The 24,282-nt window shown below is 42.2% G+C and overlaps 1 protein-coding gene across 12 annotated transcripts in view; it reads right to left on the reverse strand.

Moving 5' to 3' along the window:
- URGCP (upregulator of cell proliferation) overlaps positions 1-24,282 on the reverse strand; it is an 82,826-nt gene that overhangs the window by 22,230 nt on the left and 36,314 nt on the right. Inside the window, exon 1 of one of the 12 annotated variants that reach the window (XM_070617218.1) lies at positions 14,819-14,959. The exons of 6 other annotated variants lie outside the window; for them this stretch is intronic. In XM_070617218.1, the coding sequence (XP_070473319.1) occupies positions 14,819-14,832 (14 nt within the window). In that variant the 5' untranslated portion in view covers positions 14,833-14,959. Of the gene's footprint in view, positions 1-8,229; positions 8,269-14,818; positions 14,960-24,282 lie in introns of those variants that run through there. 5 more of the 12 variants (XM_070617217.1, XM_070617220.1, XM_070617227.1 and 2 more) reach the window with 5 other exon arrangements.

Genomic DNA, 24,282 nt, shown 5'->3' on the forward strand with positions numbered 1-24,282 from the left:
GGGGAGCCCTCACGCTCTATCACACATCGTCAATTACTCCAAACAGGCAGAGACAGCACACTTGCACCTCCACAGGACAGTGTTTACTACCTTACTAACCAACAGGGGGAAGGAAGATTTCTCTTTCCGCCCAGCAACAGCCCAGCCAACAAGAGACTATAGCACCCCAGCCAATGGGAAGCATCTACACTTTGGACGCCCAATTTCCTCCAATGGACTTTTTATTACAGCCCCTCCCCACTCCTCTTTCCCTGTGAAAGCAAGCTCCCCTCCTTTGATCTTCGGATTTGCCTCCTGTCTGCCATAGCCTGCACATCCCAAGTTGCAATTCTTTTGGTTGTTCCCAAATAAAGACATTTTGTGGGTAAAACAACTGGCCAATTCACTTTTTCAGTTGACATAAATGGTGCCAGAAAGTGGGATCCAAAGGAGGCAACCCCTGGAATCGAGCAAGGTACCCACACTGAGCCCCTTGTGCTCGTCGCTTCCATGAATCACCATCTACTTGCATTTTAGTGCATCTCCACTCCCTTTGCGTTTTGAGCTCTATTTCTTTATTTGGGATCAGGAGAGGCTTTGTCCTTACTAGTTCAAGGCTCTGTCCTTGAGTTCAAGGCTTCACTCCTGGGCAGTACTCAGTAATTTTCTGAAGCAGGCAGTGGGAGGGTTGCCTTTGGGGACTGAGCTTGCTGAGAATCCAGCAACTTTCTTTTGTTTTGGATTCCTTCTGGATTCAGGGCTGGGACTCCAGCAATTCTTGGGTTGTCAGAAGAATTTCAGAAATGGGATCTCAAGTCATCTAAAGGTTCTGAGGGAAACCCTCCTTCAGGGACCTTGGCCAGGTTTATGTTTAAGAACCAAGGGCTCCCTACATGCACATTTTTAACTAAGTGGGGTAAACGGACCAAGAATAGTCTGGAATTACAATGGCCATTATAGGGAGCTTTCAACCTCCTCAAACTTGTTTGTCTTAAAACCGAACTGGAAGACCACGGCTCTAAAATTAAACAAAATGAATGGTATGTTTATTGTAATTGGGACCTGGAGGCTTCCAACTGTGCACAAAACTCTAAAATTGCCTCACTACAAGATAATGTATCTAAATTAGCCAAGACAACTAAAAAACTGAGGGAAAACAAAATGGCTTCTCAAGTCTCAAGTTCCCTTGGGACCCCCTCCTTCTTTGTCTCAGGTGCCATGTTGTCTGTCTTCCCAGATTCCTTTGTCTCAGACTCTGCCCCAGCAGCCAGCTTGTGCTCAGACTTCACCCCTGATGCCATCTTCCTCTTTCTCTTTTGCCCCTCCACTCTTACTCGTTTATTAGGGCAAGATTTATTAGAAAAATACCATGCTGGGATTTCTTTCTCTCAGAAAGGGAAAAAAGTTCTAGAATTTGACAGCATACAAATAAAAATCTTCGGTTAAAAAAAAAAACTCTGGCCATCTAAGCAGTAACCTCAACTTTTAGTCTATCTGCCAGAAACACAGTTTGAATGCAACTCTTTCTTTGAGTTTTGTACCTGAGACATGACTAAGATTTTTGAAACAAGAGCTGTAAGATCTCCGTTTACATCTGTCTGTGTGTCTATGGAGGTATGATATGTGATTTTTTTTTTTTACCTCCAGATGGTATTGTCAAAATTAATTTGTAAAGGGGCTGGCCCCGTGGCCGAGTGGTTAAGTTCGCACGCTCCACTGCAGGCGGCCCAGTGTTTCGTTGGTTTGAATCCTGGGCGTGGACATGGCACTGCTCATCAAACCACGCTGAGGCAGCGTCCCACATGCCACAACTAGAAGGACCCACAACGAAGAATATACAACTATGTACCGGGGGGCTTTGGGGAGAAAAAAGAAAAAAATAAAATCTTTAAAAAAAAAATTAATTTGTAAAGAGCTCTATTTAATTATCTGAAAGAAAATGAAGCACTTATGTAAATCAAGTATACTCAGAAATATAGAAACTAACCCAAATGGGCCACCTTTATGTGATCTGGAATTAATCTTTAGTAAATAAAAGCTAGCTTAAGATTGTTGGTTTAACTGAAACAAGCATGTCTTTAGAGTTATCAACACTGAATATAATGCAGACACACAACTTGCATTCTACCTGAGTTTATTAGGTTCATGTTATCTCTGTTGCAAAAACAGTCAGCAAGGAAAATAACTTTAGATGATGGCTACCCGCTTTAATGTCACATGAAGTTTTTGTGAGTAATCTAAACATAATTGTTGGAAACAAATGATTTAGACAGACAAAAATGGCAGAAGAGTTTTTAGGAGCAGTAATTATATTTTACGGTATGTGTGCTCAAAAAATAGCTTCCAAAATCCTTTTGGTGACTTGAAACTTTAGAGGTTTGCTAAGTGAAATTAAATGATGGAATTTCATTGAATATCTGGATCATTTTCCAAACAAGATAAAATACTAAAACATTACTTACTGAACAGAGGTTCATCTACTGTTGGCTTTCTATTGCAAAGAAACTAAAGATAAATTTGGATCTGTCAGTAACCAAGTCTTGTGCCATACTGAAAGATTATAAATTTGCCAGCCCACAATTGCTTACTTCTTAGTTTTCACTGGAAATTAAGGATTCTAAGGGTAAAGAATTCTAATATATGTAACTAAAGCTACTATAAACAAAAAGGGAAACATCTTGGTATGCAAAGAAAGTAGGATGTGTGTTTTGGTAAAGGAAGGTGTAAGGAACAGAAATGCATTTTGCTGAAGTGGGAAAAAAGCAATTTTGTCCTACAGAGAGGCTGTTTATTTCAGAATGGGAAAGAGGAAAACATAGGACATAATCTGAATGTAAAAGAAAGTTGTAGACAGTTTACAGAAAGGAATCTTGGGAAAGGAATTTTATATGTGGTCAGGACTGGCTAAGACTGGAAAAAGTGAGTTTTAATATCAGAAGTAAGATGATGCAAAATTAAAATTTGGCTTTCTTTTCTGTGAAAGGACAAGGTTTTCTTGGCTTATTGGTCTGCTTTTAGTAACAAATTGTAAAAGCTTCTTTACCTTTTAAGTAATATACCTAGAAAACAGATTTTGTATTTTATCAAAATAATTTCCTGTGATGTTTTTATCAGGTCTTTAATTATACAGTCATGAGCCACATAACAACGTTTCAGTCAACACATATATGACGGTGGTTCCCTAAGATCTGTACCACATAGCCTAGGTGTGTAGTAGGTTATACCACCTAGGTTTGTGTATGTACACTCTATGATGTTTGCACAATGGCAAAATTGCCTAATGGCACATTTCTCAGAAGGTATCCCTGTCATTAAGTGACACATAACTGTACTTAGGAAAACTAAGCTTTCTTAATATTAAAGGAGTTAAGTTTTGCTTACAACTATGTAACCTTCTACATTTGCCTTTGAAATCTTTTATGGTTACTTTGGTCAAAGAGATATAATATTATCACTTGTAATTCTAGTTACTATCTAAAAATGTATGTCACAAAAATACACAAATTTCCCTTTCAGTTGCATTATGATGAATCCTTATCTGATCTCTACCCATTGCCTTTTTAAAAAATCTTTTGCCATTTACAGTTATTGTTTGACTCTGATGCTTTTACAAATATGTTTCATCTTCAAAGAGATTCATGGAGAAGACTTTGACAAGTACTCTGGAATATAAGTTTTTGATCAGTTTAAGATCATAATGATGAACTGGATAAGAATTTCTAAAACTCAAATGGAAGACTAAATGTTTTAATGTTTTGTTTTCCAGATGTGAAGGATCCCTTTTTTCTCCTCTCCTTTAAGCTATCTATAATTGACAGCAATTTGATAAAGTGTATCTTTACAACAAAGGTTGAAGCATTTATCTTTTTCTCCTTACCTGATCCCTCTAGAACTTGGAAACTCTTAAATATTCTCTTCATGACAATACATGTATTGGCATAAATTCAAAGAGAATCTATTCTCCTTATAACAGGACATAATTGGAAATAATGGCTAATGATACCAAGACTTTGATCAGATTATCATATTCAAGAGAGACGTATATAGACTCAGAAGTGACCAGATAGTTTTAAGGAGCTGCTGGGAAAAATCGATCTAGTACCTTTCTTACAAAGTTCCAGCAAAACAATCTTTAAAAAGTGAGCTTATATGGTTAATTGCTAGTCTTGCTGCACTTCAAGATCACTTCCAATGCTTATGACCTTGATGAAATATAGACTTTAGATGGGAAATGCCTGAGAGTTCTCCCTCCTAATCTTCCTTGTTACTCAAATGTGGCCTAAATGGTTTCTAATCATTGTGCACCTTCCTTCCAACATGGGACATAATAACCAGGAAATGTCCTTCCTGGCACTGAGGGACAAGACCACTACATGCAGAGAACCTGACTTTTCATCAGTGATGCTTTCAGAGAATGATCTTGATTGAAAGGGGAAAATGTGGAATTAATCAAAGCAACCGCAACTAGATTGGAGTTGAGAAGGCCTATAGGGGGAGCTCTCAAGTGCCATCATACATCTTTAATTACTTCAACCAGGAAGAGAATTATGTGTGCATCTCCACCAGGAAAGTGTTTACTACTCTACTACTCAGCAGGAGGAAGTAAGATTTCTCTCTCTGTCTAGCAACAGCCCAGCCAACGAGAGACTAGCACCCCAACCAAGCGGAAGCCTCTACACTTTGGATTCCCAGTTTCCTCCAATGGACTTTCTGTTTATTACAGCACCCCCTTCACTCCCCCTCTTTCTCTATAAAAGCAAGCTCCCTTCCTTTGCTCTCAGGATTTGCCTATGGTCTGCCATAGCTTGCATATCCTGAAGTGCAAGTCTTTTGGTTGTTTCAGAATAAACTCTTTTTGCAAATAAAACAACTGGCTGATTCTTTTGTTTTTCTGGTGAGGAAGATTGGCCCTGAGGTAACATCTATTGCCAGTCTTCCTCTACTTTGTATATGGGACACTGCCACAGCATGGCTTGATGAGCGGTGTGTAGGTCTGCACCCAGGATCCAAACCTGCAAACCCCAGGCCACCAAAGTGGAGCATAGGAACTTAACCACTACGCCACTGGGCTGCCCCCCCAATTCAGTTTTTACGTTAACAACTTACACCTGGAAATTCTGATTCAGGAGACCAGGGTGTTCCACACACGTTGACCCACCTCTGAAAATGGAGATGCCTACTAACACCTCAGAGTCAGGCACTCCTTGGACAGTGTCCCTCAATGCCCAGAATAAATTGTCCAAACCTTGCAAGCAAGGCTAATTCTTAGCAACGAAACCAGCTCCTTCAATGAGTGGTACCAATAAACCAAGACAGCACAGAAAACCATTCAAAACAGGAGTCGTCTAGATAAACACAGGTGCAATTGCTCACCACAGTGTAGTCAATGATATATTAATTGCTTTGGATAATAAAGAGTCGGACTCAATTTTTGCTGTTTGATGCTGGCAGTTTTCAGGAGCTGCCACTTTCCCTCCCGCCCCATATCTGGGCCAGCTGATGAGAGAGCCAGGGAGATCCTTCCTTTGTGCTGGCTGGGGACCCTCACCCCGTTACAACCGCCAAAACAAAACAAAACCCAAAGCCAGATGCTCTGCCCAGAAAGCCTCACTAAATCAGTAATAAACCTTTTCAAACCCTCTTGATGTGTGTTATGGGTTGAAGTGTGTCCCCCAAAAAGATATGCTTAAGTCCTAACCCTAGTCAAGTGAATGTGACTTTATTTGGAAATAGGGTCTTTGCAGATGTAAAAAGCTAAATTAAGATGAGGTCATACTGGGGTAGGCTGGGCCCTTAATGCAATGACTAGTATCCTTATAAGAGGAAAATTTGGATACATGGGGAGAAAAACGTGTGAAAATGGAGGTGGAGATTGGAGTGAAGCATCTACAATCCAAGGCAGACGAAGGACTGCTGGCAGCCACCAGAAGCTAGGAGAGAGGCATGGGACAGACTCTTCCTCAGAGCCTCCAGAAGGGACCAACCCTGCTGAAACCTTACTTTCAGACTCCTGGCATACAGAACTGTGGGAAATAAAATTTCTGTTTTTTGTAAGCCACCCGGTTTGTGGTACTTTGTTACAGCATCCCTAGCAAACTAATACAGTGTATGTGTGGCTCTTGACAGCTGTATTCGTTTCTGCCTTGTGTTGACATGCTGTTCTCCCCCATGTGTGTCTGTGTCTCTTCTCTGCTTCTTATAAGGGTGCCAGCCATTGGATTAGGGCCCACCCTAACCCAGTATGGCTGCATCTTAACAACCACATCTGCAAAGAGCCCATTTCCAAAAAAGGTCACATTCACAGGTCCTAGGGGTTAGGACTTTAACATGTTTCAGGAGGGACACAATTCAACCCACAACAAAATCCAACACAAAACTAGGGGCCATCCCACCTCTGCAGGATGACCACACATTCTGAGAAGTTTAAAACTCATCAGGAAGCAGTGGGGACTGCCTGAGAAAATGTAGTGAAAAGGTTCCATGGAGCAGCACATGAGGACAAACAGATGTCAGATATTATAATTCAGGTAACAGACAAGCAGCCAGCCCTGCTGGTCCAGTGATTAAGATCTGGTGCTCTCAGTGCCACAGCCCAGGTTCGTATCCCGGTCAGGGAACCACACCACCCAGCTGTTGGTCATCATACTGTGGTGGCTACGTGTTACTGTGATGCTGAAAGCTGTGCCACCTGTATTTCAAATACCATCAGGGTCACCCATGGTGGACAGGTTTCAGCGGAGCTTCCAGACTAGACAGACTAGGAAGAAGGACCTAGCCACCCACTTTTGAAAAAACTGGCCATGAAAACTCTGTGAATAACAGCAGAGTGTTGTCTGATACAGTGCTGGAAGGTGAGAGGATGGCACAAAAAGACCGGGCAGGGTTCTGCTCTGTTGGACACACGGTTGCTGGAGTAGGAATTGACTTGAGGGCACTAACAACAACAGACAAGCACTGTACAGCCTGGTAGTTTAGTCCCCAAAAACATGCTGGAGTGTGTGGGTAGCCTGTTGGGGGGTTGGGGGGACCCACTGTTGTCCTAATGCTTTTCTGCACCTGGAATCTCCTAAGGGCAGGAGAGGCGGCATACTAAGAATGGGTGTATTCCGCACATGCTGGCAATGATGTCCTGGCTGCTGGCGATGCCCTTTCAGCAGGGCCCTGGGGCGATCATCATTGCAACACCCTGGCCCAAGAGTGTTCCAGGACAGAAACGGCATAACGAGCAAGCAGTCTTTGTTCCGGGCTCGTGCAGGGGCCACCATACAAGAGGAGCCAGTTCTAATCCTCCAGGAGCCAAGGTTGGGAAGATATTATGTACACTCATTACACACACTCTACAAAACACACACATGATAACCTATAAAGCAAGGCTGCCCAGCCCTGCCCTGCACACCACGAGGCAGTCGATGTTCTCTTGGATTTATCCGCACATTTATTTACCGCTAGAACTCTTCTAGGAGTTTGGGATACATCAGTGAAGAAGGCAAATATCCCTGCTCTTAGCTTACATTCAACAAGCTGGGGCAGACTGACAATAAACCACTTTTAAAGGTTTTAAGCAGAGGATACACTGGAAGACATTAAGTGCTGCGGTAGAAAGAAGGCGCAGACTGGGATCAGGGGCTCGGAGTGTGGTGAATGGGGGACAGACTGCTGTAGCTAAAAGGGCGGTCAGGGTGGGCCTCCCGGAGAAGGGGACATGCGAGTACAGGCTTGGCAGGAGGTGAGGGCATAAGCCGTGCGGCTCCCCGGGGAGTGATCCAGGCAGAGGCACAGGCCAGCTACAGCCAAGGCCTGAAGGTGCTCAGGGATCAGCAGGAGGCCAGTGTGGCTGGCATGGAGGGAGCAGAAAGAAAGCAGTAGGAGAGGTCAGGGAAGACCGAGCTTTCTAGGCCATAGAAAGCTGGCTTTTACTCTGGAAGATGCTCTGAGTCCAAGGTAACATGCAATTCAAGAGATGACGAAGGTCAGACCTGGGTGGCAGCACCAGAGGGGACAACACAGGGCTGGGCTCTGAATGTCTCTGTGAAGGATTTCAGCAGACTGGACAGAGCGTGTGAGAAAGACAGAGTCCAGGAAACCTCCAAGTGTCCAGGCTCAATGGAGCCGCCACCATCTCAGATGGGAAGGTTGTGGGTGAAGAGGGCTGGAGGGGATCATGAGCAAGTTGGTGCCATGGAGAGCTGCACAGGCATTGGGGCTGGAAGGGGCTGGAGGACTGAGGAAAGTCAGCCCTCCACTGTGTACCTGAAAGACCACTGTAGGTTCCTTTCCCAAAGACACACACTCTACCTACAACAAAGGGAGAATCAACTTGTTATTTATCCACGGTAACAGAAAGAAATTATGGTCGGACAGACATGGAAAACCCAAAAAATCAACTGGAAAACTGCAAAGAAACAATGAGAGAATTTAGTAAGCTGGGGACATAAAACAATTTTTTAAAACCCCAACTGTCTTCCTGGATATAAACAGAAGTTTAGAAATGTAGAAGGAAATTCCCATTTATAACAACAACATAAGAGAAAATTTAAGATATATGTAATAAATGAGCAACATCTATGTGAAAAGAATTTCTAAATACTAAAGAATATAGAAGATTTGAACAAATGAAAGGGCATACCCTTTTTGGGGAAAGGAAGGCTTAACACGATTTTTTAAATCAATTCTCCCTGAATTAACCTGTAAGTGAATTTAGGTTCAAAAACAGATGAGCTGATTCTACGGAGAACAGTTTGTACAATAATCAGGAAAATCCTGAAAAAGAACAGTCATGAAGGAGGACAAAACCTGCCAGATAGTAAACACAGTACAAGCCACAGTAAATTAAGGCTTAGTGCTGGCTCATGAATAGACAGAGTTCAGTAAAAGGAGAGCCCAGAAATAGGCCCAAATACAGTTGGGAATTTCATCTCTGATCCAGGCAGCTCCGAGTATCTGCTGATTATTCAATTACAACAACCCGGGAAAACTAAAGGTAAATCCCTACTCCTTTCACCAAAATGAATACCAACTGGATCTAAGATTGAAATTCGAAAACAAAACAAAAAATGCACTGAAAGAAAATATTAAAGACTTATTTTTTTAAAAAAAGATCTCAGTAGAGAAAGCTTCATAAGTCAAAAGGCAAATGACAGACTGAGGGAAAGTATTTGCAACACAAACGACAAAGACTCGGTTTTTTGGTTTTTTTTTAATGTACGAAGATCTGCAAATCCATAAGAAAGAGCCAAGAATCAAAACAGAAATGAAAATGACAAAGACCATCCCCAAATGCATTTTGGGTTTAAAACAAAACAAGGAGGATCACACAGAACCCCCACTGCACCCTGCCACCCTGGGCAATGCAGTCCCAGTTCTCAGCTGGGAACAGGATGCAAGGCGCCTGAATTTTCTCTTAAGTCCCTTCTATGCCTTTTGAAATTTGTACCATGGGCATATATTACTTGCTTTTAAAAATAAGGCAACTAACAATTTTATAAAAAGTTATAATGCAGAGAATCTAAAACAGAACCACCATGTCTGAACATGAGCAGGAAAGGCCTTCCCAACAAGCAGGCAGCTCTCAGGATGCACAACCTCTGAGTGGGAACCCTTCTATAAAGCAAATGATCCACTTCTAAGTTGTTTCATTTCCAGGCATCTTTTGCAAAACCATAACTCAAGGCACAGCCGCTCTGCTAACACAACTTCTTACTCCAACGAACCATACAAACACATCCTTCCTTCAGCTTCATCTGGAGCACAGTGGAGAGACATGGCATGTGCTCTGTGGTCACAACAAAATACGGAACGCAACATTTTTGTTTGTGCCTCAGTAGCCAAATTTAAACCAACTATCCTTAATGGGGTCATTCTGCATCAAGTTTTAACTTGCACTGCTTAGCTAGGCCTCAGTTTCCTCATCTGTGTAATGGGTGTAATAACAGTACTTATAGGTTGGGTTGTTGTGAAGATTAAATAACATAATAGATGCAAAAGCACTTAGAATAACACACTTCTTGGAAGTAGGCAGGATCTAAATGGAAAAGAACATTCCCTTGGACTGTAAAGCCTTTGCCACTCGTGGTTCCGGGTAAGAGGCCCTCCTCTGAGCTGAGCAGAGGTTGGCTGCGTGGCGATTCCACCCATGGACAGCTAAGTCATGGCTGGTGAGCTGCTCTGAAGGGCTAGGGACACTGCAGCCTACAACACCCTCCTAGTTCTCCCATTTCACCCAGTGGGGACACACTGGGGTGGCTGCTGGCTCGTTGGGCAATTCAAGATCCAAAGTGGGAAAAGCATAATCTGCGTCCTGCGGGCAAAGCCATGTCCCTTCTTCAGAAGCCACAGCAGCTCCCGACCAGCTATGGGCTCCTGTTGGACTTCTCCCAGGAGCAGACACACACATTATCTGAGTTCCTCAGTGTTTCCTCTCCGCAGTGTGGCCTCTGGGCCTTTCCTCCCCTCCCTGGCCTGGCCAGAGCAGCCATCCTCCACCCAGCATGAAGAGCCCGGAGCTCTTCTGGCCCATTTGGACCAGGCCAGGCCCCAGTGGGAAAGCAGAGCCCTCCCCAGAAGGCAAAGCCCACGATCCTTTCCTTCCCCACAAAATGATGGTGTTGGGAGAGACTCTTCCTGGACAGGGAACACAAAAGGTTAAAATTAAGTCTTGGGTACTTTTGAGTATTCCGTGCTAACGGGAGTGCTTTCGGCTGTGAACGGAGGCGAGCCCTGAGAGGAGTGGCCAGGAGGGTGGATGAGGTCTCAAGTGGAGCTCCTTCACCTCCTGGGAGGGTCTCCTGACATTGCTCCTGGCCCAGCGCACAGACTACTCAAGCACTCAATGACCACATTTTCTGAAACAAAAACCTGAGGGGTATGAGTTCACTTATGGGATGTGGGTGGTTAGAACTGGATGTTACCAATAGGACCAAAGAAACTGCGACTATTTGTGAGGGAATACAAGGGGTCAGAGATGAAGTTTCTGTCTTTAAAGACAGGGTGAATGAAGATGCCATTAGCTTATTTCTTGACTCAATAATTCCACCAGACAAGGGCTGGCCCCGTGGCCGAGCGGTTAAGTTCGCACACTCTGCTGCAGGCGGCCCAGTGTTTCGTCGGTTCGAATCCTGGGTGCGGACATGGCACTGCTCATCGAGCCATGCTGAGGCAGCATCCCAAATGCCACAACTGGAAGGACCCACAACTAAGAATATACAACTATGTACTGGGGGGCTTTGGGGAGAAAAAGGAAAAAAAGTTAAAAAATCTTTATAAAAAAAGTAATAATTCCACCAGACAGCCTAACTTTTAAAGTTTGATGTCATCACCTGTTGGGAGGTAGAGAGAGACCTTACAATCTGGTGGTAGAAAAGAAAGGTGGTACAACTGTTTATGAGGATACTTTGGTAGTATCAATTAAAAAATGGAGAGGCTCCCTGACCACAAGCTCCAGTTCTATGTATCTACTCTAGAAACACACTTGTGCATGTCCAGAGGGAGACATCAGTGTGCAGCATTGTCATTCAGAGAAAACTGGAAACATTCTTAACTAAATAACATAACCATGCCATAGACTATTATAAAAATGTCAAAATTTAGATAGATCTGTTCCTTGTTCTGACATGGAAAGAATTTCAAAGCATACTGTTGGGTGAATAAAGCAAGCTGTGGAACAGTCTGAGAACATTTATGTAAAAAGAGCAAATCAACGGTTAAGATAGCAAAGTGTATTTTAATGTATTTTATAATATAAATCATAATTTTACAAAATATAATGTTTTAAATAATTTTAATATACCACAATAAAAAAATTGAGGGGAAAAACAGAGCAAAGAACAAACATAACATGCAGATGTCTGTCAGGATACTTGCCTAAGATGAGGTGGGGGTGGGGGTGACTCTAGCTGTATGCGTAAGGCTGTCTCTCTGATAAGAATAATGGCCTAATTAAAAATATATCAAAATTTTGGGGGCTGGCCCCGTGGCCGAGTGGTTAAGTTCGCACGCTCCGCTGCAGGCGGCCCAGTGTTTCGTTGGTTCGAATCCTGGGCGCGGACATGGCACTGCTCATCAAGCCACGGTGAGGCAGCGTCCCACATGCCACAACTAGAAGGACCCACAACAAAGAATATACAACTATGTACCAGGGGGCTTTGGGGAGAAAAAGGAAAAATAATAAAATCTTTAAAAATATATATATATATACCAAAATTTTAAGAGGAGCATCTATGGAAACTCCGGTTACGTGTGAATTTTATTCTCTCTTTTTTTGTTTTTCAAATTATCTACCATCAACAATCTGAAAAATATATATACTTTGCACAGGTAACCCAGGTTTGCTATCCCTCCAGGCGGGTGTGGAGAGATGGCTGTAACACTACTGAGGGTAGGAGCCCCTTCAAGATGGGCTACAAATGATGAAGCTCTTGGGCCCAGGAAAATACACACCCACCTCCAACACTGCATACAATTTCAGGGAACACAGGGACCCCGGAAGCCCACCCACGAATTGTGGACCCAGGGTTAAGAACCTCTGATTTAGACGACATTTAAAGCTGCAGAAATGGATGCAATCATGCAGAGAATGTGTGTTGGGATTAGCAGAGATGGACTATACAACCCAAGGAAACCCCAATAATGAAGGAACAGACACAGTAAGGAAGACACAAGATGGGGGCCATAGGAGTGGAAGGCAGTTGGTGGCAGGGTGATGAGCTCCATCTCTCCTGCCCCCTCGGCCTCCTCCACACTGGTGTCACACAGATCCTCCGGGAGCTCGAATGACAAACACCCTTCAGTGAGCGGGAGGCAGTGAGCCCACACACGAGGCAAGGGCCCACAGTCTGGCCCAGCCTCCTTCCCTGGCCTTTCTCCACTTAGCTCCAAACACACTGGGCTGTGGGTCATCTCAAATATATCCTTTCCTCTGATGCCTTCATTCTTGCCACTTCCTTTTGCATAATGCCTCACACCTTGGTAAGGGCCTCAAAAACTGTCAGGAAATCTTTCCTTCCCAACTCTCTTGTAGAGATTGTCACTTTGGAAATAACACGGGATTTGGAGGCTCCTCCACAAACAGCCCTGCAGAAATCATGGCTACCCTCCCAGCCCTGCCCTGAGTTTCTGGACTTGTTCCCAGAGCACCTAGTCAAGTCGGCTGAATGTCCGCTGATCAGCTGAGACAGGCCACAGGATCTCAGGAAGCCACGTCTCCCTGGCTGGACTCTGATCTACCAGTGAAGCCTGCAGAGTGGATACTTGGGGGTTACATCTAGAGATGTCAACTGTCCCCAAATTTGTACATAGCATAATAGGTGCATAATTCTCTCTATAAAATGAAATAAAGTATACCAAAAGTTTGTGACCTCAGCTTTGCAATGGGTACCCCTCAGGAAATTACAGATTAGTACCAACTGCAGACTCATGGGGTCACTCACAAATAGCTGGATCTGCAAATATCAAATCTGCATTATTGCCACCCACAGGGACACAGTTTAGTGTCTACTGGCTCACAGAAGGGCATACCAGTCCAGCAATAAGTCCATCTCTGACCCCTGTCTACAAAGTAGTGGGATTGGATGCCAAATGCACCCTCCCTTTTAAAATGCCTCATGGCAGCCCCACACAGGCTCAGCCATCCCTGCTGCCTCCAGGCCACTTGGCCTCACCCTTTCTGACAAGAGGGGCAGTACGCAGTGGAACCTTGAACCCCTGGGTGAATCACCCTGGCCTTCTGAGGGAGGGGCCGTTGTTTACTCTATTTATGAGCTCAAAGTACTGAGTACTTGGTGACCACTGCTCCCCAAACCGAGAAAGGCAGCAGGCAGAAAAAAAATGTCCATGACTTGGCTGGAGTCAAATCCAGCATGCTCCATTAAGGCCCACTGCACTGAGCAGCTCACTTCCTGGCATGGCTCAGGCCTCACCTGTAAGAGGCCTACTATCCATCCTCTCTACCCCACAGGCCTCTGCACCTGCAAATGCCCTTTTATGAAGTGTGAAGATTTACAACTTGAATTGCTATCACAGCCAGTAGGTCAAGATCCTCTGAATGGTGGACGAGGGTCAAACGAAGAATTTTACCAACTAAAGCAATGACCTTGAGACTAATTTTCCTCCTCTGTGAAGGTGCAGGTGTTGGATTAATTCTGTTATTCCCAGCTTTCATGACTAGTTAAATTACCAAAACAAAAAGTAATCATAATGAAATGCTGAGGTTTTATTTTGCAAGTAATGATGGAAAAAAACCACAACTCTGTGTGTCACCATCATTTCCTAAAAGAAGGAACATCTCAACAGGAAGACAGCAGAAGGGAGCTGATGTGAGAATTAGGGCAGCACCCTACCAGGGCCCGCGGCCCGGTCGACCGGGCGCCCCGGACCGGGCCGGCGCGGGGTCCCCCAGCCCGCGCTACTGACGTTCGGTCCGCGTCCCGACGGCGGTAAGAACCCAGCATCAACTCCAACGCGAGCAAGTGGGAAAAACAAGAGACGGAGGGCAGGGCGGCAGGCGCCGGCCGGCGCCCGGGGCGAAACGGCTCCGAGGCCTGGGGCGCGGGGGCCGCGCCGCGCACCCCGCCCTGCCGCCGGCCCCGGGCCCACGCCCCCGGATCCCGCCCCCGCGCCGCTCTCCTCCCCCCGCGCCCCCCGCCGCCCCCCGCCCCGGCCGCGGCCGCCCAAGGTCGGCGGGAGTGGGCCTGGGGCCTGGAGGCGGCAGGGGGCCGGGCCGGCCCGGGGCGGCGGGCGGGGGTCCCGCAGGCCGGCGAGAGGCCCGCACCCGCAGCCCCCACCCCGCAGCCCCCCCTCGCTGCCCGCAGCCCCCACCCTGGCGCGGCCCGAGCGCCGCACTCACCCGGGCGACGCCATGAGCGCGGCGAGGTCTCCGCGCTGCCACCGCCTCCGCTTCCTCCGCGCCGAGCGACTCCGCCGGGGAGGAGCCTCGCGCCGGCCACCGGCCGCCCGCCCGGGCCGCTCCAGGCGGCGGGGCTCGGGGAGGGGCCGGGGGTGCAGGGAGGGGTCCAGCGGCCCGCGGAGGGGGTCGGGGGGCGGCCGGGGACGGGGTGGGGAAGGGGCCCGGGGTCCACCCGAGAAGGGGTATGAGTGGGCCCGCAGCGCTCGGGGTGCAGCCGGGTATCGGCGGGGGGCGGGGTGTCCGTGGGCCTGGGGTCAGCTCAGCGGCCTGGGGGCGGCTGGCGCGCCGGCAGCACGGAGTCGGCACCCGGGCCGAGGGGGGCGGCCCACGTCGGCCTGCAGCCCGGACCCGCCCACCTGCCCAGGTGCCCCAGGTGCTCCCTCTCTGGGACTCGCCGGGAGGCTCCTCCGGTGCCAAACCACCCGAAAACCTGCCCTCGGGCCACGAAGCAGCTGCGGGACCCTGGTGAAGTCGACACCTCCCTGCGATTTGAGTTTAAGTTCCGTAAGAAAAGCCGCCTCTTTAGTCCAGGAGTGCAAGGCGTTGTTATTATTATTATTAAGCAAAACAATAGCTTTGCTATTTCTTACTTGCTGTGCTGTCTTGTGCGAGTTGCTGGCCTCTCTAAGCCGGTTACCCCGTAAAATGTGTGTAAAATCACATTGTGAAGCCCTAAGGACTGTGGGCACTTTTATTATTATTTACATTGCATTATTAAGCAATAACAATGAGTCTGGAATTCCTGCAGTGGTGTTTCGCAGCATCACTTGTGGGTACTTGACCTTCAGTTCCTGTCTCAGCAAAATGAGTTTTCAGAAATAATTGAGCTCTTGTAAGTGAAAACACTTAACAAAAAGCTCTGAACAATGTAAACCATTGTTGATCACATTTTTGTTATACTAAATATAATCAATAATCAGTATTTTATTATTTTTACCAATAAGAGTAAGAGGCAACAAAGCAGTGACTGAAAGCCTTGCCTCTGTAGCCAGAACACCTGGGTTGAAATCTGGGCTTCACTAATTACCAGCTCTGGAACCTCAGGCAAGATAGAAACGTCCCAGAACCCTAGTTTCCTCGTTTGAAAAACGGGGATAATAATAGGTTCCTTCCTCTCTCTGAGGGTTGAATGAGTTAATATTTATAAAGTGATTTAATACATTGCCTGGTACATGGTCTCGTTCCTTCCCTGAGAATCCATCCTTGTTCTCCTCAGTAAAATGGAAGCTCATAATTGCTGTCTTGAGTTCAGAAGATAATTAATGATCTGTAAATGTGAGCTGATAAGTAAAGCCACAGGGGTTTATGAGACCCAACTTAAATATAAATCCAAGAGGACTACGATTAGGAAGATTTGGGGGCGTGGGCAACCACTACATGGCCTGATTGAAGGCAGCAGTGATTGCCAGTGGAGTGAGGGAGGTCAGATAATATTTTTAAATAAATTTTATTGTAAAATATATTTTAAAATAATTAATATATGTTCACTGAAATTACATATTCTTCCTGAACATGAGTTTTAGTGGCTATGTGGCATTTCACAGCCAAACACACATTCTTCTCAAGTGCAAATGGAACATTCTCCAGGATAGACCAGATGTTAGACCACAAAACAAGTCTTAATAAATTTAAAAAGATTTAAATCATACAGAGTAACTTTTCTGATCACAAGAGATGAACCTAGACGCCAAAAATAGAAGGAAAACTGGAAAATTCACAAATATGTGGAAATTAAACAGTCTCAAACAAGTGATGCATTAAAGAATAAATCACAAGAGAATTAGAAAGCACTCTGACAAAAATTAAAAACAGTATACCAAAACTTATGTGAGGCAGCAAAATCAGTGCTAAGAGGGAATTTTATACCTGTAAATATCTGTTAAGAAAGATCTCAAATCAATAACTCTATACCTTAAGGAACAAAGAAATGAAGAGCTAACCAAACTCAAAGCTAGCAAAAGGAAGGAAATATTAAAGATTAGAGCAGACAAAACTAAAACAGAGAATAGAAAAACAATAGAGAAAAATCAATGAAATAAAAAGTTGATTCTTTGAAAAGATCAACAAAATTAACAAACCTTTAGCTAAACTCACCTAGAAAAAACGGAGAGAAGTCAAATTACTAAACTCAAAAATGAAAGTGGGGACGTTACTACTGATTCAAAAGAACTGTAAGAAGATACTATGAACAGATGTACACCAACAAATCGGATAACCCAAGTGAAAACAAGTTTTCTGGAAACACATAATCAACCATAACTGAATAATGAAGAAATAGAAAATCTGAATAGCTCTATAACAAGTAAAGATACTGAATTAGTAATCAAAAAACCTCCCAACAAAGAAAACCGTGGACCAGATGTCTTCACCAGTGAATTCTACCAAACATTTCAAGAAGAATTAACACCAATCCTTCTCTAACTCTTCAAAAAAAATTAAAGAGCACTTCTCATTTTATGAGGTCATTACCCTGATACCAAAGCCAAACAAAGACACTACAAGAAAACACAGACCAACATCCTTTATGAATATTGATATAAAAATTCTCAACAAAATACTAGCAAACAGAGTCCAGAAACATAAAAAAGGATTATACACCATGACCAAGTGGGACTTATTCCTGGAATGCAAGGATGGTTCAACATATGAAAATTGATTAGTGTAATATATGCATTAATATGATGAAGGAAAAAACCCACATGATCATCTCAATTCATGCAGAAAAAGCATTTGACAAAATTCAACAACTTTTCATGACAAAAACTCTCCAACTAGGAATAGAAGGGAACTTCTTCAGCATAATAGAGGCTGTATATGAAAAACCAGAGCTAACACCATCCTCAGTGGTGAAAGCCTGAAAGTTTTTCCCTGAAACAGAAACAAGAAAAAGATGCTCACTTTTGTCATTTCTGTTCAACATAGTGATGGAAATCCTATTCGGAGCAGTTAGGCAATAAATAGAAATAAAGAGGATCCAGACTGGAAAAGAAGAGGTAAAACTATTTCCGCTTAAAGATGACATGATCACGTGTGTACAAAGCCCTAAAGATTCCACAAAAACCAAACAACAACAACAATCTATTAGACCTAATAAACAAATTCAGGAAAATTGCAGATAACAAAGTCAAGACACAAAAATCAGTTGTGATGATGGCAGCAGGCCACATACCTGTGGACACGTGCAGCAGGCCTGCCCAGAGACCTCAGCAGTAGGTCCATCCATAGGTCCATCAGCCAGTCCACCCAGAATATTTGACCAGGCTGACTGAAGAGGTGTTTCCCTGCTGAAACCAGTCAGTAAAGACTAGAAAAGGTAACTGCTTCTTCAAACGCACAGATACCAAACCAAAGCTAAAAGGATCACAAAGAATCAGGCAAGTATAACACCACAAAGAAACCTAATAAAGCTCTAGTAACTAACTCTAAAGAAATGGAAATCCATGAACTCTTTGACAAAGAATTCAAAATAATCTTCTTAAGCTCAGTGAGAGAACAAAAACAGTCATCCCCGATGAACATAGATGAAAAATCCTCAACAAAATACTAGCAAACTGATTAAATGGCATATTAAAAAGATTGTATACCATGACCAAGTAAGATTTAGCCCTGGGATGTAAGATGGTTCAAATTATGCAAATCAATCAATGTGATACACCACATTAACAGAATGAAGAAAAAAAATCACATGATCATCTCAATAGATGCAGAAAAAGCATTTGACAAAATTCAACACCATTTCATAATAAAAACTCACAACAAAACAGGTATAGAAAGGACTTACCTTAACACAATAAAGGCCATTTATGAAAAGCCCACAGCTAATATTATACTCAATGATGAAAAGCTGAAAGCTTTCCCTCTAAAATCCAGAACGAGGCAAGGAGCCCAATCTTGCTTCTCCTATTCAACACAGTACTCTAAGTCCTAGATGTAGCAATTAAGCGAGAAAAAGAAATAAAAGGCATCCAAGTCAGAAAGGAAGAAGTAAAATTATCTCTTTGCAGATGACATGATCTTCTACACAGAAAGCCCTAAAGACTCCACACAAAAAAACTTTTAGAACCAATAAATGAGTTCAGTGAAGTTGCAGGATACAAAAATCAGTTGCATTTCTATATGCAAACAACAACCTATCCAAAAAGGAAATTAAGAAAACAATCTTATTTACAACAACATCAAAAAGAATAAAATACTTAGAAATAAATGTAACCAAGAAGGTGAAAGGCTTGTACACTTAAAACTTTAAAACCCTGAAGAAAGAAATTAAAGAAGACACCAAGAAATGGAAGGACATCCCATGTTTATGGATTGAAAGAATTAATATTGTTAAAATGTCCATACTACTCAAAGTGATCTACAGTTTCAATGCAATCCCTATCAAAATCCCAATGGCATTCTTTACAAAAATAGAAAAAATAATCCTAGAATTCCTTTGGAACCACAAAAGACCCCAAATGGCCAAAGCACTTTTGAGCAAGAAGAACAAAGCTGGGGGCATCACACTTCCCAATTTCAAAATGTTTTACAAAGCTACAGTAAAAATAGAGAGCCCAGAAATAAGTCCACACATCATCAACTGATCTTTGAGAAGGGTACCAAGAACACAAAATGGGGAAAGAACAGTCTCTTCAATAAACCGTGATGGGAAAACTGGATATCCACAGGCAGAAGAATGATGTTGGATCCATAACTCACACCATATACAAACATCAACTTAAAATGTATTAAAGACAAAAACATAAAACCAGAAACTATAAAACTCTTGGAAGAAAACATAGGGAAAAAGCTAAATATTGGAGTTGGCAATAATTTCTTGGATATGACACCAAAGCACAGGCAACAAAAGCAAAAATAGATAGGTAGGATTATATCAAACTAAAAAGTTACTGCACAGCCAAGGAAACAATCAACGAAATGAAAAGGCAACCTACGGAATGGAAGAAAATATTTGTAAACCATATATCTGATAAGAGGTTAACATCCAAAACATATAAGAAACTCCTATGATAAAAAACTCAACAATGAATAAACAACCTGATTAAAAAATGAGCAAAGGACCTGAATAGACATTCCTCAAAGGAAGACATATAAATGGCCAATAGCTATATCAAAGTGTTCAACATCACTAATCATTTGGGAAATGCAAATGAAAACCACAGTGAGATATCACCTCACTCCTGTTAGAATGGCTTTTATCAAAAAAACCACAGAGAACAAGTGTTGGTGAGGATGTTGAGAAATGGGATGCTGTGTACACTGTTGATAGGAATGTAAATTGGTGCAGCCACTACGGAAAAAGTATGGAGGTTCTTCAAAAAGTTGAATGTAGAAACACCATATGATCCAGCTATCCCACTATATGTTTGGTATTTATCCAAAAGTATTGAAGTCAATCTCAAAGAGATACCTGCACTTTCATGTTCATTGCAGCATCATTCCCAATAATCAAGATGTAGAAACAACCTAAATGTCAATGGATGAATGGATAAAGAAAATGTATATAAATTGTATATATAAATACAATGGAATATTAGTCAGCCTTTAAAAAGCAGCAAAGCCTGACATTTGCAACAACATAGATTTACCTGGAGGACATTATGCTAAGTGAAATAAGCCAGGCACAGAAGAACAAATACTGCATGATCCCACTTTTATGAGAAATCTAAATTAGTCAAATTCAGAACCAGAGCATAGAATAGTGGTTACCAGGGACTGTGAGGAGAGAAAAATGGAGAGGTGTTGGTTGGTCAAAGGGTAAAAGGTTTCAGTTATGCAAAATGAATAAGTTCTGGAGATCTACTGTACAACACAAGGCCTATAGTCAACAATACTGTATGATATACTTAAAACTTTGCTGAGAAGTAGTTCTTATGTTAAGTGCTCTTACCACAAAAGAAATATACATAATAAATAAACAGATAAATAAAGGGAAAGGAAACTTTTGGAAGTGATGGACAAGTTTATGGCCTTAATTGTACTGATGGTTTCACAGGTGTATACTTATCTCCAAGTTGTATATATTAGATATGTAGAGCTTTTTGCATGTCAATCATAATAAAGTAAAAAATGTTAGTTGTATTTCCAAACGCTAACAATGAGCAATACTAAAAGTAAATTAAGAAACCAATTCTATTTACATTATTATCAAAAAGAAAAATATTTAGAAATAAATTTATCCAAAGAGGGAAAAGATGTGAAAGCTGAAAACTACAAAACAATGTTGAAATTAAAGATATAAATAAATAGGAAGACATCCCATGTTCAGATTGTAAATCTTAATATTGTTAAGATGCTAACACTACCCAAAGCAATCTATAGGTTCAATGAAATTCCTATCAAAACCCTAACATTTTGGGGGCCAACCTGGTGGCACAGCAGTTAAGTTCGCATGTTCTGCTTCGGTGGCCCAAGGTTCGCTGGTTTGGATCCCAGGTGCAGACCTATGCACTGCTTGTCAAGCCATGCTGTGGCAGGTGTCCCACATATAAAGTAGAGGAAGATGGGCACAGATGCTAGCTCAGGGCAGTCTTCCTCAGCAAAAAGAGGAGGATTGGCAGCAGATGTTAGCTTAGGGCTAATCTTCCTTAAAAAATAAAATCCTGACAGTTTTTACAGAAATAGAAGAACGCATCCTAAAATTCACATGGAATCTCAAGGAACACTGAATAACCAAAACAGTCTTGAAAATGAAGAACAATATTGGAGGACTCTCACGTCCTGATTTCAAAACTAACTACAAAACTACAGTAATCAAAATAGTGTAGTACTAGCATAAAGACAGACATATAGATCAATGAAATAGAATAAAGAGCCCAGAAATAAACTCTCACATATATAGTCCAATATAATTTCGATTCAAGTGCTAAGACCATTCAATGTGGAAAGGATAGTCTTTTCAACAAATGGTGCTGAGAAAACTGGATATCTACATAGAGAAGAATGAAGTTGGACTCATACTTACATCATACATAGAAATTACTCAAGATGGACCACAGACCTAAACATGCAAGTTAAAACAATAGAAGTCTTGGAAGAAACACACAGGGGAAAAGCTTCATGACATTGGATTTGGCAATGACTTTTTTGGATATGGCAATGACTTTTTTGGATATGACAATGATAGTACAGGCAACAAAAGACAAAAATAGGTAAATTGGACTTAATGAAAATTAAAATTTTTTGTGCATCAAAGGACACTATCAAGAGAGTGAAAAGGCAACCTACAAAATGGGAGAAGATATTTGCAAATCTATATCTGATAAGGGATTAATATCCAAAATACCTAAGAAAGTCCTACAACTCAACAACAACAAAAAACTCAATTAAAAAATGAGAAAAGGACTTGAATAGACATTTCTCCAAGGAAGATATACTTAGGGCAAAGGAGTACATGAAAATACGCTTACCACCATTAGCCATTAAAGAAAGGAAAATAAAAACCACAATGAGATACTACTTTCCACATACCAAAATGGCTATAATCAAAACCACAGAAAATACCAAGGATGCAGAGAAATTGGGGCCCTCATACACTGTTGGTGGGGATGTAAAATGGTTTAGCCACTGTGGAAAAACAGTTTGGCAGTTGCTCAAAAAGCTAAACATGAAAAAAAAGGAAACTTGTTCTCAATTTCTATATTAAAAAAAAAAGCCAAACACAGAAATATTATATGACCCAGCAATTCCATTTCTGGGCATATACTCAAAAGAACTGAAAGCAGGAACTCAGATATTTGTACATCAGTGTTCATAGCAGCAATTATTCACAACAGCCAAAAGGTTTAAACAACCCAAATGCCCATCAACTACTGAATGAATAAACAAAATATAGTAGAAACATAAAAAAGAGCGTTATTCAGTCATAAGAAGAAATTCTGACACATACAACAGCATGGATGAACCTTGAAAACATGCTAAGTGAAATAAGCCAGAGACGAAAGGATAAATATTGCGTAATTCCACTTACATGAGGTACCTAGAATAGGCAAATTAGGAGAGACAGAAAGTAGATTACAGGTTACCAGGGGATGGGGACTTATTGCTTAGTAGGTAGAGTCCCGGGGGTGATTAAAAAAAAGTCTTGGAAATAGATAGTGATGTTGTGGTTGCACAACATTATGAATGTAATTAATGCCACTGAATTGTATACTTAAAAATGGTTAAAATGGTAAGTTTCATGTTGTATATATGTTACCACAACATTTTTTTTTAAAAAAAAGAGAATTAGAAATCTCAGAAATTTAAAAACATATTGTTGAAATAAAAGGTCTGAAAGAGTGGATTTTAATTATCAGAAAATACAGGCTACATACCTGATTTGACCCTAACACTAAAAAATTTAAAACTCTGGATAATTTTTTTAATATTAAAACTCTCCAATGAGTTGGTAGGAAAGCTGGGAATTCTCTAGTCAGGTCCCAAAAGCAAAGAAGTGAACTTAGAGAGCAACTGCAGCCTCCTTCTCCTTGGGAATCTTTGCCTTACCAGGTGAACCTGAGTTTGGGTTTTCACAGTCTTGGGTGTTTGAGGAACAGAAAACAACTCTCAGGACCCACCCAAGAAAGGACTGTAAAAGAATGGCCTCCATGCCTAAAGCTGGGACCCCAAAGGACCATACCCACAGTACTGACAGTGAAACAGAAATAAACTGGCCTTCACCCCAGATGAGAGTTGATCGTCTCCAATTTGGCTTAAAAGGATTACCTCTGAGAATACAGAAATGACAAGCGGCCCTCACATGGTTTTGCAGCCTCAGTTCATACCACCTGGGTAATCTGAAAATTGAGAAGTAACTTTAGAGTGATCCTGGTTTGGGAGTCCTTCCAGGAACCTGGCAGACACAAACATAAATCCCCTCTGGAAGAATCCACATTTATTCCAAGCTTCACATAATTTCTTTTTTTCCCTTAGTGGAAGTATAGTTGACATACAATATTATGTTCATTTCAGAATACACAGTGATTCGATATTTATATACATTACAAAATGATCACAAGTCTAGTAACCATCTGAGACCATACAAAGTTATTACAATATTATTGACTATATTCCCTATGCTGTATATTACATCCTTGTGACTCATTTATTTTATAACTGGAAGTTTGTACTTCTTAATCCCCTCTACCTGTTTCACCCAACCCCTCACCCGCCTCACTTCTGGCCACCACGAGTTTGTTCTCTCTATCTATGAGACAATTTGTTTTGTTTGTTTGTTTTACTTTTTAGATTCCACCTCAAAGAATTTCTGAAATAAAATTCCAAGAAAAATGAGCATCTGATAGTCAAAAATGACAAAAACAGAAACAAGGTACCATGAATGACAAAAAAACTGAAACAGACCTTCAAGAATTTCAGATAAATGGAATTATTAGGCACAGACTTTACAGTAATTATGTTTAATATTT

Source organism: Equus przewalskii, chromosome 4 (assembly GCF_037783145.1).
Source record: "Equus przewalskii isolate Varuska chromosome 4, EquPr2, whole genome shotgun sequence".
In the NCBI taxonomy this organism is placed as follows: Eukaryota; Metazoa; Chordata; class Mammalia; order Perissodactyla; family Equidae; genus Equus; species Equus przewalskii.